The sequence below is a fragment of the Pholis gunnellus genome, assembly GCF_910591455.1.
Source record: "Pholis gunnellus genome assembly, chromosome: 9".
Lineage (NCBI taxonomy): Eukaryota > Metazoa > Chordata > Actinopteri > Perciformes > Pholidae > Pholis > Pholis gunnellus.
Genome location: NC_136535.1, coordinates 5,651,297 through 5,670,535, shown reverse-complemented (window position 1 = coordinate 5,670,535; position 19,239 = coordinate 5,651,297). Strand labels below are relative to the sequence as shown.

The window sequence follows — 19,239 nt, the reverse complement described above, 5'->3', positions numbered from 1 at the left end:
TGAGGATGAACTTGCTCACACGTAAAAATGTGTATTTATGTGTGTGTGTGCCTCACCCCCTCCAAGGAGCCCAACTCCAGTCCATCCAAGTACCTCTCAGCCACCTCCAGCAGAGCATCTTTGGGCCACTCACAGAACCAGTCAATGGTGGTGCAGTTTACAAGCGCTGGGTACTGGAGGATGTGGTTCCTGTTGGCAAACAGACATTTATAAATTGTATTCAGATATAATTTGTTGATATAATGATCTCCATTACACCCTTGTGGACACAGGGTCTGTATATTAGTGCGGGTGTATTTGGCAGTTGTTTAAGAAAAAACATAAGGAGAAAATAATGAAGCCGTAATGCATCCTGGATATGCTTCAAAGTCATACAAACGAATGCTGTTTTTTGCTGCAAAAGGCTATAAATTATCATTATGAATTAAATGTTGATTGCACTACATAATGGCTATAGAATAATGACAATATCGGCATTTAGATTGGTTCCCTTTAAGCCTTCCTTTTAATTATGTCTCGCATTGAACAATTTTGCGATAAAATGAAGGCTTTACAAGTTTTACAAGTGCATCAACCACTGCGCAACCAAGACAGGAGAGGACAGTGCTTTTGTTCTCCTCGGTAGCTATTGATAGCTAGAGCCCTGTTGACAAAAGAGGCATAGAAGGCGAAGAGGGGGAGTGATAAAAAACCCGGTATGGTCCTAATGTGTGATATGGACAGTAATAGCAGCTAGTGGTCAGAGGGCAGGACGACTTGTCACTGAGAGACTGGTGATTAGCTCTGGGTAATGGTGCCTGCCAGTCCAATGGGCAGCATTATGTGTGAACAGCACCCTATGCTACTAATTACCACCAAACTATCATTGCTTGAGGGGGAAGAGGAGATTTGTGAGAAGAAATCTGAAGTATGAATGTGTGTGACACGGGACACAGAGAATGAATAACAGAAAATGTATGTATAATATGCATGCTCGCCCCTGTGTGTGTGTATGTGTATGTGGAGACAGCTGACCCTCTCTGTCACAGAATCCACACTGTTTGGAAATACAGCGAGCCTCAGCTCCTTGCTACAGAATCCCCAAAGTGACCAAACCTCATTTGCTCGACAACACAAGCGTCAGTCAGCCTGATGTCATGGTGAGGCCTGACTTACTGTCCCCAGTGTACCTTTGAGGAGCTGCTGAGGGGTAATGCAGGAAACAGTTGTACTGTGCATAAATACTGTGTTCATTTCCATGAACATTTGTGTCAACAGTAAAGAGAGAGAAAAAAAGAGGAGGGAGGAACATATTGCTAACCCAGGTATATTATAGGGCACAGTGTGCTGCAAGAAACAAAATCTGAATCTACCTGAAGGACTCTCCCACTGGGCTCATACAGAGCACTATGTGCAGGTTGTCCCTGACTCGCTCTATCAGGTAGCTGAACAGGGAGTCAGGAGTCTCCGTTACATTGTTGTCCCTGGCAGACTCTGTCAGAGCTTTGCACACCTAGAGGTAGAATGACAACAATTACATGTTATGAGAATTGGAAGTAGGTTTAAAAAGGTTAAAAACTTGAATGACCTACAGATGCCACAGAATGTGAGATTAATACATATGAGAAGCTGTATGTTACTTAAGTACGATTTCAAGAGCAGACTGTAAGTCGACCACTACAGTCGGGTCAGTCTTGGCATAACATGGAGGTTTTTATCTTCAAAGAACATTCACACTTTATAGCAAGAATAATTTGTAAAATGCCAAAAAGAAAACTCAGCCTAGATTATTTTCTTCACTATCTTCTGTGTGAATTGAGTTCATTTAAACCACAAATATAATATGAATGCAAGCATACAAATACAAATGAAAATAGAAGATAGGAATATAGGAAATAGAGTTAGACAGATGCAAAGACAGGAGGCCAAAAATACCTAATATACATATAAAATACAGACCTCAACAAACTCGTCCTGCTTGTAGAGGTTAGGCACCTCGCCAGAGCTCAAGATATTATTGATGTCCTCTAGGAAGGATTCCTCTACGATCTGGGTGTCATTGAACAAGAAGACTGTGGGCTTGTTGTTCACACCAGTCAACCAGTACAGCTTCTTGATGTCTGAAAGAAAGGACAGAAAAAAACTTCCTATATATATATATATATATATATATTGTAGCTGACTGAATATGGGATAAGAGGAAGTAACTGTTTTAAAGAATATATTTGAGTACATTGTTGTTCTAATATTGTTTAATATCCGTCTTTGGTTTACGTTTTCCTCGATTTAATTTCCAAGCAATAGGCGATATCGTCATGCTTTCCTTTTCTCAAACATCTGGTAGTAGCGCGTTTGATCTCACCTTCTCTGAATTCCTGTTTCCGGTACTGCTTGGTGACTTCCACCTGGAATACCTGGTATTCACAGATGAAGGCAGCCATCTTAGACAGGCTCTGTCTGCCAGAGGCCCCAACACCAACCAGCAGCATGTTGCCCCTGAGCTGACTGATCACACGTACTACACGGGTTACTGTGGAGGAAAAATGTAATATCACCAATACATTTTAATTACATGCTCAGTATTCTTATAACTGCCCTGTTTTGTTTTTTGACTGCGTGTCGATTTTAATATGTGTATGAGGGTGTGTGTGGATTTGTGTGCGTTGTGTTTTTAGACGCACTGTGTTCGATGGCGTCTTGGAAGAGCACCAGGTTCATGGGCACTACGCCGGGTGTCAGGTTGTACTCTTGCAGCTGGGTCTCCATGAACTTCTTAAGACCATTCATGTCCAACAGTTCCTCATACACACTAGACTCACTCAGGAAATCACCTGACACACACACAAACACACACACAGATAGAAATAAACACACGTTAACACGTTCATATCTTCTGGTGTAATCATTAATCTAACAGTTTCATAATGCTTGACTCACCAATCCATTAACCTAATTGTAAGAGAATAATTACAGTCATTGGTGTGAAATTGACATTACTGGGTGGATGTATGTTTGTGTGTGTGCAGATACAAATGTACCAAATATTGGCGGTTGTTTGTTCGGGCAGATGTTGTGGTACTTGAGGTCAAAGAGTAAGTCTAGTTTCTCCCCCAGCAAAGCCACAAAGGCCTCCATGTCACTGTGATCTACCAGCCTGTCTGAAACAACCCTGAAATCAACAACAAAACATAGACAACAAATATTAACCAATACATACCCAACAAAAGTATGTTTTGGCCAATGTAAAATAAAGTAGAAAGCCATTCACAGATGGACATGTCCTCTGCCTCAGTTGAGGGACAATGACACTAATGACACGATGAAGCTGGAACTACAGTAAATATGCTATATGACTGTGAGAAGGTCAAAGATTTGTTGAAAAACATGTACTCTCGTTACCTGAAGCACTCGTGGATCCACAGTTTAGCAATGTTGCTTTTGGTATCATGGAAATCTGGGTGAGCTCTTAGCAGACCTTGAAACACCTAGAATGGGTGGAACATTGAAAAAAAATCATGGAGCGCCATTGTGACCTAAGTCACATAACTATACAGGTTAAGTTATATAAACTCTCAGTAACTTTCAAGAAAGTGATAAATGGACTGTACTAGTACGGCACTTTTCTAGTCTTCTGACCACTCAAAGCGCTTTAACACTACATGTCATCATTCACACCCATTCATAGACTGATGACAGGGGCAAGGTGCCACTTCTCCATCAGGACTCTAACTAATCATTCATGCCCGTTCATACAGAGCAGACAGGAGCAATTTAGGGTTGAGTGTCTTGTCCAAGGACACATCGATATGGACGAGCGTGCCGATTGAAGGACGACCCTGCTCTACCACTGAGCCACAGTCTCCCCTGATATTGGTTACCCCAATTACCAGTGTGAGGCTTAGTATAGAGTGTGTTCCTAAGTTGAAGTTGAGTTGAAGTCCCCAGGCTCTAGTTGGATTTTCTTGAAAAACACATTTTACGTACTGTATGTATGTGTGTGCTGGTATATTGCTGGTGTATCGCTTTAACTCATATCTATGAATTATTGTGTACCTTGGACATATCCCTGAGGTTGAAGAGGTAGTGGGTCTTGGCTGGAGTGGGAAGAAAACGAGCTGTCACGGCATAATACAGTTCTAAGGTGGCCTGAGTCAAAACTTCTCCAATGGGCTTCACTTCCTCCTTAAAACCCTCCAGCTTTTGGTTGATCATGGTACTGTAGATCTGCCTGATCTGGGACTCCTACATGCAGAGAAAACAGGTCTGTTTAAGTGTGGTACATCTTGTCAATGATACAGCCGTGTCAATAACATTTATAGATTTCAAAGTGTTACTGGCCAAGGGAAGAATAGAACAGAATAAGAATCTTATATGAGGTGTGATAAGTCAATTTCATGTTGTCCAATTCACACAAGTGTCAAAGCAAGTGTTTAAAGGGGTTTACTCTGAGTGCAATGTGGTTCCAGTCATTTTCAAAATCAAATGCATTTTGCCCTCATGTGGCAATACAAAAGAGGAGAGGAGTTGAGGGAGCCACAACAAATAAAATGAAGAAAAGATGGACTGGGAAAGGTTGAAAGGAGCACAACAACAAAGATGAGAGTTTTTGATAAAAAATTGAAAAAGACTGAGAAGAGACTAGGGCTGCGGTCCAAAAGTCCAAAAATGACCTCCTAACGTCTATTCCTAACCACTTTTCCTTGACCTCTATGAAAGATGTCATGGGGTCGAGGAAAGATTTGATGGAGAATTCATAAGGAGTTAGTGAAAGACAACCGTGGTGTTTAGAGAATCCAACTACACTTTCACTAAGCTATGCAATTATGATGTGACGCCGGATTTCACTGACATAGGTCTGCCATTGTGAAACTACAACGAAGAAGGACTACAATAAGCACAACTAATACATGAAATATATTAGTAAATAGCATGCGGACTTTATAAAGAGCTTCTCTTGTGTGAGGCTGCTTCACTCTTGGTGTGTGAAGGAGAGCAACCGGAGCTCCTTCCTTCCTGCTGTTGTCACACTGAACAATTATTATTTTTGAAAAAACGTATTTGTTACATGTTTGAAGAAAATAAATACATATGAAACATAAGGATTGTCACTATCTATTCATATTCATCAACATTAATCCCATTACTTTATGACTGTGGTATGAGTATGATTGTTAAACCTGTGTAAGATAAGCATATTGTTTGTTTTCATGGATGGCCGAATAGTGCGTCACTTTAAATGTTGCTGCCACAAGGAATTGTGGGGCGGAATTATCTACTTTCCTTTCGAAGAGAAAGGTCCAGTGTTTCCTATGCTAAAGGAGCTAATAAAGGAAGCAAGGAAGCACCTTTCCTTAGCATTTAGTAAATTCAAACAGCTCTTATCATGGCGGCCACTTGGCGGTCATTTCACTCAGTTAGGAACCTTCCTATAAGCAAAAAGGACTATTCGACCACAGCTTAGAGGTGAGCTGAAGAGGGAGTGAGCACTGAGTGTAGGAAAGGAAAGGAAAGCTACAATCATAATCAGGGTCATTCTTGTATGGCGAGATCTAAAAGTGATTGATAAACAGGGATTGAAGATGATAAAATGACAGGTTGAATATTACCACCATCAACCTTGATGAAATAAAAGGGACAGAAAAATATATATATATATAATAATATATATCTAAAAAGCCTTTTAAGTAAAATTCAAGTAGTTACTACAATGTTGTTAACTTTAATCCTCAGTGGTAAGAGAGGAGATGAGAAGGAAGAAGATAGGAGAGGTCAGCGGGACTTACATGAGGGAAGGTCATATTGATGAGATTGAATCGACTCTGTAAGCGGCCAGATATGTGAGTCCTCCCTCCACCAGTGGGCCCCATGGACGCCAACAAGAACATGTCCTAACAAAGCAGACAAACACAACAGAAAACAGTTTTATGGCGTCAGTAACACTCACCTGTGAAATAAACATTACCCATGTAAAGCTCTTGACCCATTTTCTAAGAGAGAATGGAAATAAAGAGGCGATTATGGAGGAAGCACTAAGAAGGCAGAACAAATGATAAGATATTAATCTCCCAATAATTCAAAAACAGACCTCACTTCTGCTCCGTTCAAATTGCCCTTTCTCACCTTCACAAACTTTAAGGTCTGTTTCTGGCGGTCATACCAGAAGCCATAGTCGATCCAGAGGCGCAGCAGTTCCAGGGGTGGCTGGGAGCCAAAGAGGTCATTGGCCGGCATGTTGAAGTCGTCCAGGAACAACAGCAGGCGTTTCCCACCTGCTGGCACAAACACCCCCTTGGTTCTCTTCTCTATGCGGCTCTCCACAATGTCCTGGATGTTATTAGTGGTGGTCTAGACAGACACAGAGACACAAAGAAATGATCCAATGGTATGTTTCATTGGGTACCTTACAGTATAGTATGAAAAAACCTAAAGCATGTGACAATAACATGCAGCAATGTGTATATTTTGAACTATGTATTTTGGCTAGAACATTCAGAATAAGACAATCTCTGTTTAAGAACTCATGGCATTATGGACTCCACTCCATTATGGAGATGAAAATCAACTTTGTTGGTAATTATTTTTTGCAAATTTGTCAGATACAGAAGCAAACAAATGAAATCTAATTCATTCTGGAATAAACTGTCCACTGAATGCCATATGGGAAACAGCATTTAGTGACATCCAAATATGTGTAGCTTATATCAATGCACTTTCTGAATGACATTGGGGGAAGAAAAAGAAAAACTGTAGTGCATAACACAGATTGAGAAAACAAGAAAGGGGAACAGTCTACAGTCTACCACTCTCTACACCCTTTGACAGCATGTGTGTTGCAGTCCAGTGGACATTCAGATCATAAATCATGGTAGTCATCTTTCTCATTAATGAGACCTGAACCAACCTGTGAAGACATGTTGACAGTGAGGGCAGCCCACTTGTTATCCAAGCCCTGCAGGACACTCTGGGCCACTGAGGTTTTACCAGTTCCCACAGGCCCAGTGAGCAGCACTGGGTACTGACCCAACACCAGAGCCATAACCAGGAAGTTGTAGCGAACTGTGTCCACTGTAGGAACCATAATCTTATAGAATGGAGCACTGCAGGAGGGAGGGAGGAATATAGATGCATTGCAGATGTTAGTGGTAGGTTATACCATAAAGTGTTTATTCAAAAGTAAAAATAACTGTTTTGCCAGAGAGTGTAAAGGATAAAACATCCACATTCCCACACATATATGCTTACAACAGCTGATGTCAGATACATAACAACACATTACTTACTTGGCATTGAAACGCCAGCCCTTTGGCAGCTTATCTTCAAAAGAAGCCCAGGTTTTGTTCTTGGTGTCCACATAGTACTCATAAACCGTGTCCTATAAGAGTTTACATGAAAAGATCAGAGAATGTTGGTGCCTGCTCAGATAGATTCATTCAGTTTGCTGATGGACAGTGGGAATGGACACAGAATTATCTCTTATTAGTAATATGCCTGTGGTGCATTTAAGATGCTTACATTAATCAAACCAATGCTTGCAATTTTGAAACACATCATATTGATAAAGTGTTAATGATTAGTGTAATGATTGTAGAAATGCAGGTTATTGCGGAAGTTCTCAAAGTGTTGGGCGCCAGACAACTAATGTTTTGACGTCAGAATCTTTTTCACAGCGGAACAGTAAACAAATCTGCTGTCACAATAGCAATCCTGTTCATTCAGACAAATCTTCTGTAGGTTTATAGAATGGACCCATATTTGACAGGGACGAAAAGAAAACCAGACAATGCTTCCGAGACAAAACAAAACAAGTGCTCGGCTGACGGTAATCAAAAGAAAATGTGACGAAGTAGAGCCTCATAGAATAGCCTGAAGCTTCATTTATAACTTTGACGATCAAATCTTTATTAATAACTTACAGAAACATTAACTTCCACGATATCTTCCTCTCGCTCTCTCAAACACACAGGCACACGCACACTTACAAACAGCAAGCGATGCGGCGCTGCTCATCTCTGTAATTGTCTCAGTTCTACAGTTATTTCAAAAGTCTAAATGTATTGGAAAAAAAGATGGGTGTAATCTGAAAACCTTTCTTTCTAAAAAGGTGGGAACCACTGGGTTATTGTGTTTTTATTAGGGAACAATTTGGAACAAAATGGGACTCACTTTCTAAACTGTCACGGTATCAACCTGTGTTTGCAATATCAACTGTTGTAGTTGAATTTCTGTAGTCATAGCCCCCTAGCCTGCCAAAGCCACTAAAACATAACATTTAGCCACAGCAGTTGCAACCTGCATTACACTTAGCACTGGTCTAAGCAAGCAGACTAGTGAAAAGAGAGTGCTGTTTGACTGACTTTGTATGTCATAAGAGTGTAAACAAATGTGCTGTAAAGAGGACCTTGAAGGGGAAGGTGCCTTCCATCCCCCTTATGAAGTTGTCCACCCTCTTGCGTCCATCCTCATCAACAGTGGCACAGATGGACCAGATAAGGCTGAAGACGAACCAGAGTTCCACCATCGTACCCAAGTTTTCTGTGTCCAAAATATTCACCTGGAGAAAGGGAGAAAATTAGATAATGTCAGAAATGTGGATTTACTTTTTAATGCTTTTAAAATGTATTGCTTAATTTCAGTCACAAGTCTGAAGTCAGTTACAACACATGAAGCTCAAGCGTAAGTTCAGTCAGGAAGACTCTACTCTTGCATGCCTAAGCCCGTAGTTTATTTCTCATACATCTGCCAATCACTCATCCCGCATGCACACTCATTATTTCCTTGCTGTTATTTTTCGGGGCTGTTGATCATGTTGATCAGCTGTCTAGATCAGCTGCTCTATTCTATCCAATATCACAACCACACAATTACATCGTTGGCCTATCATCTTGCTGCTGTCTCTCTTAAATATGATTGTCTCTCTACCTTCAGTACGTTCATGATGCTGTTACGCAACCCTCCACCTCCCCATCTCTGCCCAATCTTCGCAGATTCATCAGCTTCATCAAACTCATCATTCTATCAGCATCATCAGCCACCACCACCACCAGTGTCTGGACTCCACGGGGGGATTTATCTTGTTGCTGCTCAGGGCAGACGCTCCTCAATTACAAATCTCCCTGTAGAGTCCAAGTGCCAAAGACTCTGAAGACTTTATCAGCACATATCATTTGTTCACAATAAACAATTGTCTTTTCTTCATCTGACTTGTCTCTCCTGATTGAAATACCATTAAGGATCAACATTTAAGGTGTGCTGGAAAATGGTTGTCATTGAGAGGGATTACAATGTGCAGTGGAGGTTACAGATTGTACTCTATTTGTCTTACCCCATTGCTGGATGTAGCCAGGGAGTCGTAGAGGCGGCAGAGAGAGGTTACTCCATTTAGTTCAGTGATGGGAGTCAGCTCCATACAGTTTCTCTTCTTAAAGTTCAGTGTGCTCTCTATGTATTTCTCAAACAAACGCTTTAAAAGATTCCCTTCAGCCTGTGGAGAAATGGAGAGATTAACAAATGGAGATGGAACGGAAAGGGTACCAGAAAATAAGGGAATAAAACAGGTGTCATTCACAAAGGTTTTCATATGGTCCTCTAAAATATTTGTTCATAAAGAAAGAATATGACTATGAGTTATTAGGTGAATGAATTGTACCTTGGGTCGCTTGTCCAGCCAGGACTGAACTGATGGCTTCCATCCCAGATCAGTGTAGTCGTTGTAGACTATACCGCAGCGGGAAACTGTAGCTGGAGAGGCCATTGCCAGGTTCTCCACTTCGAACAGCAAAGACACCTGTGGCAAACAAATAGTGAGAGTTTTACTGTACATGGTTGACTATGATACAAAAATACATGGTAATTAATTGGATTCTGTTTTCTTATCAGTTTCATTTTTTAATCTAGGACCATAAACAAAATAAGATTTATTCTCCAAAAGCTGGGAAATTTGTTTCCACAGAGTGCATCATGTGTGCGTCCAGAACAAAGATACGTTTACTAAACAAACAACATCAAAACAATTGTACAAAATACATACAGCAGTGTGTTAATGTCATTTATTACACCAAACAACTGCTATTGTAAAAGTAAAATTCCCATGTTACTATGCTCTCTACTCAAGAGCCCGAATGCTGACATCATTGTCAAAGAAACAGCCAAGTTTGTGTCCTTTGGAGAACTGCACTACTTTCCATTTAGAAATTGGTGAAAGTAGGCAATGCCTAGTTCCTAGTTTTGAAAAGAAGACATCTTACATTGTAACCTTAAGAAACAGTGCTGATTTAAATTCAGCTGTTTCAGCTACAGGGTCCTGGTATTGTGAGCTTCTCCTGCTATGAAAAGTTAAAATGTCGTGTTGGTTTCTTGTGCTGTTCTCACCTGTTCAGGCATGGAGATTCTCTCTCCATTGATGAGCGTGAGCACCTTGTTGTCATCCATGACAGAGTTCATACTCTCTATCCACAGTGTGTCAACAGGCCCGTCAAACACAATCCACTTCTCATCTGGCTTCTCGTCTGATATAGTGGCAGAATAATGTTCACTCTGTTACTTATATTGTATGTAATATTCACCAGTTTACCTTTTGATTTAAACAATTTGATTTAAAAATACTTTCACTTTTGGTTTTTGTTTTAGAAAACCAGTAAAATATTGACCACAAAAATCTATGCAAAAACGAGTTACAATGTACAACAGTGTGTGATGCATGGCAAAGTAAAACATTTTTGGAACTACAGTGCTGTGTGCTAGATCAAAACTTTTTTCCCCTCGTAGTTTTAATGGACTTTCTGGTCGTTAAGAATTTTAAAGATGGTTACAATGATTGCAACGAGTGGGCTAGTGCCCATATCTGTTTGTAATTCAGTAAATCTTAGGGAAGACAGATAAAAAAGGACATTAATAGCAACATAAAGCTTTCCCGTGCTCCATGAGGATGAGTATGTGTGGTGAAACAAAGAAAATGTGTTTTTGATGACAATGTTAAATGAACTGTCTGAAACAACTGCTTATAAAGTGTAACGCTGTAGTCTCAGGCTCGTAGCTACATTTCAAGATGGCAAAGATGCTCCTTTCTCACTTTTCACCGTTTACTAATACTACTTTTTCAAAATAAAACCTGCATGAATACTCTATTAGAAATGGGATGGGATGCGGCCAGAGGAAGAATAATAAGTCCCTAGTGTGTGTAGACTTATTCACAGCAGTGTGTGTTTAGTGTCAGCACCTGCGCAGGCTGATCTCATGAGGGAGGGAAGCACTCCGTCAGACCACTCATTGGTGGAGAGGTCATTTTCTCCATACAGCTCTCCCAGACTCATTGCCTTGGGGTTCAGAGGATAATCCTGTTGTACCACAGGGACCAAGGCATGGAAGAGAAAATGATTGCATTAATAGATGCATTATAATGACAGATCATAATTACAAAGTCTTTTTGTCAGCTACAGAGCTTAAAAGGATGAGAACACATTAAAACAATAGCTTTTTGTGGAGCACATGCATTGTTTTGCTAATTGTGCAATCATTTGCAGCCCCTGATCTGATTAGAGCAAGGAGTTTACAAACGCATGAATTGATTTTAGTAACTGAAAAATAAGAATAAAGAATTGTAAATAAGAAGGAAGAAAACGGGAAGAGAAGAAAAACTAGTGCCCCTTTTTGTGATGCAAGAACATTCCTTTTGTTTAAAGGAACAGTATTAGCCAATAAATTAGTTTTCTTTTCCTTCCACACCCACCTGGACCAGGTTGAAGCCAAGCTCTTTTTTGTGGTGCAGGGAACTGAGGACAATCTGCAGAGTCCTCCAGGTAACACTCTTAGCACTGCCTGTCTTGCCCACCAGCATGGAGGAGTGTCGAGAATTTTTGGTCTCATAAAGTTGGATGACTTTGGTCACGGTAAAAGGAGTCACCTGCAAACCGCTCCGACGAAGCTCCACCTCTATAGCCTCCTTCAACTGCAATAAAATGACAGAAAAAGATCAATGTTGATCAGTGAGTTAGTGATGGTGATACCCTGAGTGACAGTGTCAAGATACAAACACTTGTTATGTATTTGACCAGGACGTACAAGGGTCAAGTGGAATTAAGTTGGTATATTCTGGGTTATACATGTGGCTGTGCTCATACAGCAGTTTTCAGACTACAAGATAAGAAAATAATGTGGCATCAAATCTGCTACTATTGAGATAATCTTGCTAAAGGGAACTGTGCACTATGTTTGGTTTTCTTTTGCACACACAAACATGTAATGTATGCGATGATTTATATATCTAAATAATTAAAGTCCTCTATATATTTGTTTATCAGCAGTCTTTACAATCACATTCAGACTCATGCTCATGGACATTCTGACACACATGTTTGCTAACACAACCCTCTCCAGCAAAGTCAAAGAGACAGCCACATAGAAGGACAGAGACAGCATATGCAGAGACAATGGTGACATCTAAATGTGGTTTAACTAGTATATATTAATGCTACAATTAATATTAAGAAGAACTGACAGCTCTCAGTTAGGACAAATTCTGGGGCAACCGAACTATAGTTGAACAGTTGAAGAAGATAAGAAATAAAAACAGTTTGGGTATTTCTTTATCAAAGAAGAAGGGACACTGTCATATGGCTGACTTACCGTGCCATAGTCAATAATGGGTGTTTCCACATCAGGAAACAGGTCACGGGTGATCCCATTGAACAGTGGCACGTCAGCAGAGGTCAGCTTAGCGATGTTCATGTCCTTCATAGCCATTAGCAGGATCTGAGAACAGAGGCACAAAGTCAGATCAACTAACAACTACATTCCCTATATAGTAAAGTTCAGTTTATTTGAAAGGGAAGGACAGTAGTTAGTTTAGCTACATTTATAGGAGCTGGTTTCCTATCATTTGCCAGACAGGATGCCAAAAGGAGAGATGACAGCACAGCTTGGGTTCACATTTAAGCTCATGCATGTCACAGCAACTGCTTGCTATTCCCATGCAAGTTACAGTCTAAGTATAAGTATAAATTAAATTCCCTCTTTGTGTTTCCACAGACAGCGTTTCCTCGTTGATCTGCAGTGTAGAGTGTCAAGAAATAGTGTTTGGTCAACTTAACGTGGTGCCTCAAGTTCTTTTTAGTACAAAGATAGCGTAAAGATAAATCAAAATGATGGAGGACTGTCTGCGTGAATGTGTGATTTCAGCTGTTCATCACACATTCACTGCGCTTGGTACTCTACAGTTGCTCCAAGAGCGTGGAGCTCTGAATAATCCAACGGTTTGTTCTAACAGTGCTCTGAATTTACGAACGGTCCAGTTTGTTTGCCAGAGTGTGCTCTGGCGCTCGGAGTGATTATTTTGACTGAGTTAGATTCGGGTCAATTCGGACATAAGGAACAGAACCCCTGTCTGGTTCGGGTCAGGCTCCGTAACTACTCTCTCAAAACCCAGCTTGGAAATAGAAATATGCGGCCTGAGCCGCACCGTCACTCTAACGGTGGGAGATATCCACTTGATTTGACTAACCCATCAGCTTTATAGAAACCTGTGAATTAGGACTATAGATATCGTTACCTCTCACTTAATTTGGTAGTGCATTCGAAAAGGGATCTGTTAATCGCCAGTATGAACAGGATTGATTATAGTGAACATAACCTGTTCCCAGTAGATTGGTTTGTTGTACATGAGAGAGAGAGCGCGAGAGAAAGAGACTTACTTGTTCATTGGGAACGTCGGGGCAAGAGCGCCGCTTCGTCCCAGCATAGCGGAGCATGGAGGTGAGACTACGCAGGCCAAAATCATAGTGGTCCAATTTAGACAGCTGCTGCACTGCCAGGGAGTACAGGGTGAACACTTTCTTTGCCAGGTTCTATGAGGGGAAAAAACAGAGACAGAGGTAGAGCGTCTTTATGCTACTGAGTTACAGAGACAGAAAAGGAAGAAACAAAAGAAGACAGAGGTAGAAAGGTGACTCTCACCATAAGTAGGATTTAAATTTACAGTACAAACATGAGATGAGTCAGAGTGACTTAGCAGTAAATAAATCCATCACTTCCCATTTGCTGCTTTAGTGGGCATCAAAGACATGTCTCAAAGCTCAGTTTTCAACTCTACAGTCAGCTTGCATTGCAGCAAGAGAGAGCATCTGTGGTAAGACTCACTCTTACACAAATATACCTGTACACACACACACACGCGATACACTCACACCATGACCCTTCACTGAACCCTATTCCGGCACTGATCCCAGACCAGCGCTCACTGCTTAAAGGAGCTTGAAATCAGTGGGGAAACAGATAGATCGACATCCTCTGATCTATGTTCAGCTGAGGCTCCAATCGCTCACATTTCCTAACAATATTGCATTACATGGCATGTACAGTGCAATAACCAGAATTGTCTGTTAAAAACCTTGATGAATAAATTATATAAACACTGCAAGACTGTAATCTAATATAATGAAAATCCAAACTGAATTTGTCATAATGAAAAGGCAAGCAGTGCATTTCTAATTGAATTGAATCCTGCCTGAGCTCTTCACATAAAAGATTATAGTATAATAAATCCTTGAGTCGCAATACCCTGCAATCGGTGAAGCCCTCTCCAAACAGTATGATCTCAGCGATTAGGGTAGAGTCTGGAACCACCATGGAGATAGGTCTGAACATGGACTTGAGGTTGTCTGGAAGCTCAGTACGACCAGCGTAACCTAGGGCAAAAAAAGCAAATGGAGAGAAAAAAAACCTTTATGCATTTATTTTCATGACAAAAAAAAACATACCAAAACATCCTCTGAAAATATCCAAAACTACTTCCTCAACATAGTTTGCATAACATGCAGTGTGTATTTGTGTTGACCTACCGGGATTCATGGTGATAAAGATGCCACACGACGGGACCAGACATATCTGCTGTCCGTCAAAATGGAACTTGGATTGTCCAGCTGAGAGGGCGGACAGGATGGACAGGATTTGCTGGGCCACCACCGACAACACCTCGACGTTGATTCTGTTGAACTCATCGAAGCACCCCCATGCTCCTGTCTGTCCAGGGTGGACACAATGAAATACGTACAAATCATGCAGTAAAAAAAAAATCAAAACACACAAGTTTTACAAGGATTATTTATTTCCCGAGCTGAACACCAGTGGTGGAATGTAACTAAGCACATTTACTCAACTACTGTACTTAAGTACGTGTAGTTAAGTATTTTATGCTACTTTATACTTCTACTTCAATACATGTTGGAAGCCAATGTTGTAGTTTTTTAATTCACTACATCTATTTGGCACCATTTGTTACTTTACTTTTATTATGGATTAAGCTACCTGGCAGTATATAAAGTAGTTGAAATCAATGCATCACTAATTGGAATTTTTTTCTTAAACGGGACCTTTTGCATAGTGAGTACTTTAAGTACAGTATATTTACACTGTAGTTTTGATAATTGTTTGGGTACTTTTTCCACCACTGGTTCACACACACACAGAGCGAGAGGGAGCAATTTACTACTTACTAACACAGTTTTAGTTTCAATTACGTTTAAAAAAAATCTGAACCAAAAATGAGAAGAGTGTTTCAATAACTAGTTAGTAAAAAAGTGCTATCCCTAACATAAACACAACAGCATATTCAGTCACTCAAAGGTATACAAAATACTGTTTTACCTTGTTTTATTTAGGCTGACATCATCATCATAATAATTCAAAGTACAGTCATCGTCGTCACCGTCATCATTTTCCCTTTAGCATTTCTTACCTGTGCCAGGCCAGAGTACATGCGTCCCATAGATTTGTAGTCTAACCCTTCGGAGCAGTTGATCACGATGACGTACATGCCAAGAGCTTTGCCCAAGTCCTTGACTGTCTCTGTCTTCCCAGTACCAGCTGGGCCTTTAGGAGAGCCCCCCCGATGGAGATGGAGTGCTGTGGTCAGAGTCATGTAGCATCTGGACACAGTCAAGCATTTACAGACTGACATTTACTCTCCTAATTCACTTGACATTTAATTACACAAAATACTGGCATCAGTGCAAATCTATTCAGTTTTCAGTCCCCAGAATGGAAGATGGAACTCATTTAGTTGTCTGAATGTTAAAAATAATATAAATAAAAGTAAAAGACTTTGATTAACTTCTAATGAATTACTTAACTGACACGTGACAGATTGATTGATGCGTTGATGCATCAATCAACGAATTGCACTGATTGACTGACCTGTCAGTAAGTGGAGTGATGACGAGCCGTCCAGAGTTGCCCAGGTACTCGTAGCCATACTTGAAATGTGTGTTAGTCTGTCGGATTATGCAGTCATCCTATTTGGAGAACGAACAAACCAGAAAATGGATAAGTTTGTGGATGTTTTCTTTGTTTCCCTCCAACTCATCTCAGCTCAGCAAAACTGATCTCTTGCTGCCATAAGGTGGAGTGGGAGAAATGCTGATGATTTAGAAACAAATATGAAACAAAGTGAGGGTTTTTGTGTCGCAGAGGTCTTTTAAAGTGTTCCTTTAAAAGACCTCTTCATCATTAATAGCGAAATCTATACTGATTTGTTTTACCACAGTTTTGCTTTTAGCTTTTAAATTCAAGAGTGAAATTCATTTTTATAGCCATTAAAAAATGTTGCTGAAATTATGGCTTGATAAATGTTCCCTGTTGTACCCTTCTTTTTCTCCATCCTGTCTCCTATCTGTTGTTCTCCTTACTTGCATCACTCATAGCATACCTTCTCCCAGTATAGTCGCAGCTGGCAGAGCCATTCGAAGGCATTGACGTCCTTGCATTCTGATCTGGCCAGCTTATCAATGACATCCCGAGCATGAACCTCCCCCGTCACCAGCGATACAATCTTCAGACGCATCTCTTTGGACAAGTTGCCACGAATGATCTCTGAATAGCGTTTAAGCTTGGAGACCTGAGAGATAAAGACAGACACAGCAAAGGCTCAAGAGTTTATTGGAAAATCTTAACATCATTATGTTGGCTTCAAATGGTGCCGAAAAGGCTGATACGCTGAATCAGCCTTTTCACAAGGCTAGAAAATTGAAGGCTGCTCAAAATATTGAAAATGATTTAAAAATAACACAAAAGGCAGAGCTTTCAGCTTGCTGTATGGAAACACACTGGTGAGTTAACAAATTATCACAGTGAGTTCCCTAAAAAATATCTAGTTAAGTTTAGTTAAGCAACAAAAACTTAACCTGTTTCCTCCGTAGGGACTTGAGAGAGGACTTTTCAGCTCCCTCCTTGCTGGTAATGAGAGATTTAGTGACATCAGTGGTCCACTGGATCTGACTGGCGGTGATCAGCATCTAAAATAGGGAGAATACACACTGAACTTTGTTTTAACCTTTAGCTTTGTTCATATTCTTTATTTTAACATAATGGCATGGACTGAGTAAATAACCATGGGAATAGAGAGGGGTTCATCATAGTGTTCATTTCGTCACCTTTTTTTTTCTTAATTTAGTCTTAGTCCTAGTCCAGGGGTCAAATGCCATTGTTAGTTTTTATCATATTTAGTCAACCCCATCCTGTTTTCTTAGTCGTTTTAGTTGAAAAGTATTGTTAGTCAAAGAAAAACATTTAATCCAAATGAATTGATTTTGACCGATATTGAACATTTCAGTCAATCTAGTCTTGCAAAAATATCACCGTGTTTCTTTCTCCCAAGCCCTGTTTGTGTAATTCTTACTCTGACTCACTCTGACTGTGCTCAATGTGTGCTGCTGGTGTAGTCCTATAATGGTGCACATAATATTACGTCTCTAACCTTGTACGTTGATATAGCTTGCATTTAATGACGTCACTGCCACCTCTTCATGGTCTTGTCTTTGTCATGGGAAAAAAACGTGGCTGACGAACACATTTAGTCTTCGTTTTCGTTAACGAAATTAACACTGGTTCAGCAGGAATTGGGAAATGTGCAAAAAGACTGCATCAATGTCAGTCAGTCTGAATGTCAGATGGGTGAAGATGCGAAACCACAATGATTTTAAAATGTGAAACGACAAAACAGAAATGTACCTGTCCCGGCCAATCTCTGACCCATCTGTCGAATTTGTCTGTCAACTTCTTCAGAGCTGCAAGGCAGTTGGCCAGAGATTTCCTCAGTGTGTCACGCATGGCCTTCTCAACTTTACACAGCAAAACCTACATGCACACAAAACAAAACGGTGCTCACATTCTCCACCTCTCTGAATACTGTATATTGATCATGATCATAATCATGATATACCTCCACAGTTCTGTCCAGTATCACTGCGTCGCTGAAGTCAATCCTCTCCCCATCAGCAGAGATCATACTAGAGGCTGCTTTAGTGCCCTAGAAAAGACATACACATCTCAGTGATTCTGTATAATATGAAAACAGTGTTTTGTGGTTCAAGTTTTGAGGCCACTTTAGCAAAATGTAACCTTATCAATGTGGACTTTACAGGCTTTTGCACATACATTTTACCATCTAAACATTTTGGAAAACTAAGAAATATTAGTCGCTTAGCACAGGGTTCAGTTTAAAAAGGTGTTTCTGCAGCACATGATGTGGTTTAATATCATCAAATCAGGTCCAGGTTGGAGAGCACAACTTATTGACTCTTGTTTGATGACACTGACTAAAAAGTGATGTGACAAATTAACCTGCATTGAAATCAGTGGAATCATCTTATATTAGCAATGTGTCTACTTGGGCTGTCTGGATCATGTTGTTTTGCCCCAAATCCTGATCAAATTCTGATCTGATATTTACTTTGAAGAGGGTTTCCACACTTTTCTACAGTTTTAGGACTTTTCCAGGATATTTTCACTGATGACCTTGCTGGTATGACAGATGGAAACATACCCTAATATTTCTATGTGGACGTCTGATTTAAAAGATGTGCAGTCTATGGATAAAACTTATCTATGAAATCATCTCTTACGTTCTTAGAAACTATGACAAATTAATCAGAAAATAAAATTAATAATAAAAGCTAGCACAGTTACCATCCAGCAGTGACTAATATTTACATTTGAAATATAATGTAACTTACATTTTTCGTGTTATGGCCAGTTAAGTTGTGATGTCATCCAACCTGCATGTGCTACCATGTGACATGACACCGGAGTGTGTTCAAACATCATATAAACTACCATTTGACCGTTTATATGATCCTGAACATAACTTAACATAACCGTTATCTGCTTTGGGGAGATCTGATAGAGCGTTGCAGTTCATTCTAAGCTAAAAGGAAAATAGTAGAACGATTAAATCATTTTAATATAGGTTTCTCTCCATTTGTTTTCCATTAC

The 19,239-nt window shown here is 40.2% G+C and overlaps 1 protein-coding gene across 1 annotated transcript in view; it reads right to left on the bottom strand.

Annotated features, from left to right (window-relative positions):
• Positions 1-19,239, bottom strand: part of dnah2 (dynein, axonemal, heavy chain 2) — a gene marked incomplete at both ends in the record, with an annotated part of 56,718 nt that overhangs the window by 15,760 nt on the left and 21,719 nt on the right. The window contains 30 exon segments of the mRNA XM_079166369.1: positions 57-189; positions 1,353-1,492; positions 1,939-2,099; positions 2,342-2,509; positions 2,661-2,810; positions 3,018-3,148; positions 3,379-3,464; positions 4,033-4,221; positions 5,763-5,867; positions 6,100-6,324; positions 6,881-7,076; positions 7,260-7,351; positions 8,378-8,530; positions 9,302-9,460; positions 9,626-9,763; positions 10,348-10,484; positions 11,195-11,312; positions 11,705-11,923; positions 12,601-12,726; positions 13,665-13,817; positions 14,530-14,657; positions 14,811-14,991; positions 15,707-15,896; positions 16,165-16,262; positions 16,612-16,613; positions 16,616-16,663; positions 16,666-16,864; positions 17,151-17,261; positions 17,977-18,102; positions 18,188-18,274. Of these exon segments, the coding sequence (XP_079022495.1) occupies positions 57-189; positions 1,353-1,492; positions 1,939-2,099; positions 2,342-2,509; positions 2,661-2,810; positions 3,018-3,148; positions 3,379-3,464; positions 4,033-4,221; positions 5,763-5,867; positions 6,100-6,324; positions 6,881-7,076; positions 7,260-7,351; positions 8,378-8,530; positions 9,302-9,460; positions 9,626-9,763; positions 10,348-10,484; positions 11,195-11,312; positions 11,705-11,923; positions 12,601-12,726; positions 13,665-13,817; positions 14,530-14,657; positions 14,811-14,991; positions 15,707-15,896; positions 16,165-16,262; positions 16,612-16,613; positions 16,616-16,663; positions 16,666-16,864; positions 17,151-17,261; positions 17,977-18,102; positions 18,188-18,274 (4,149 nt within the window).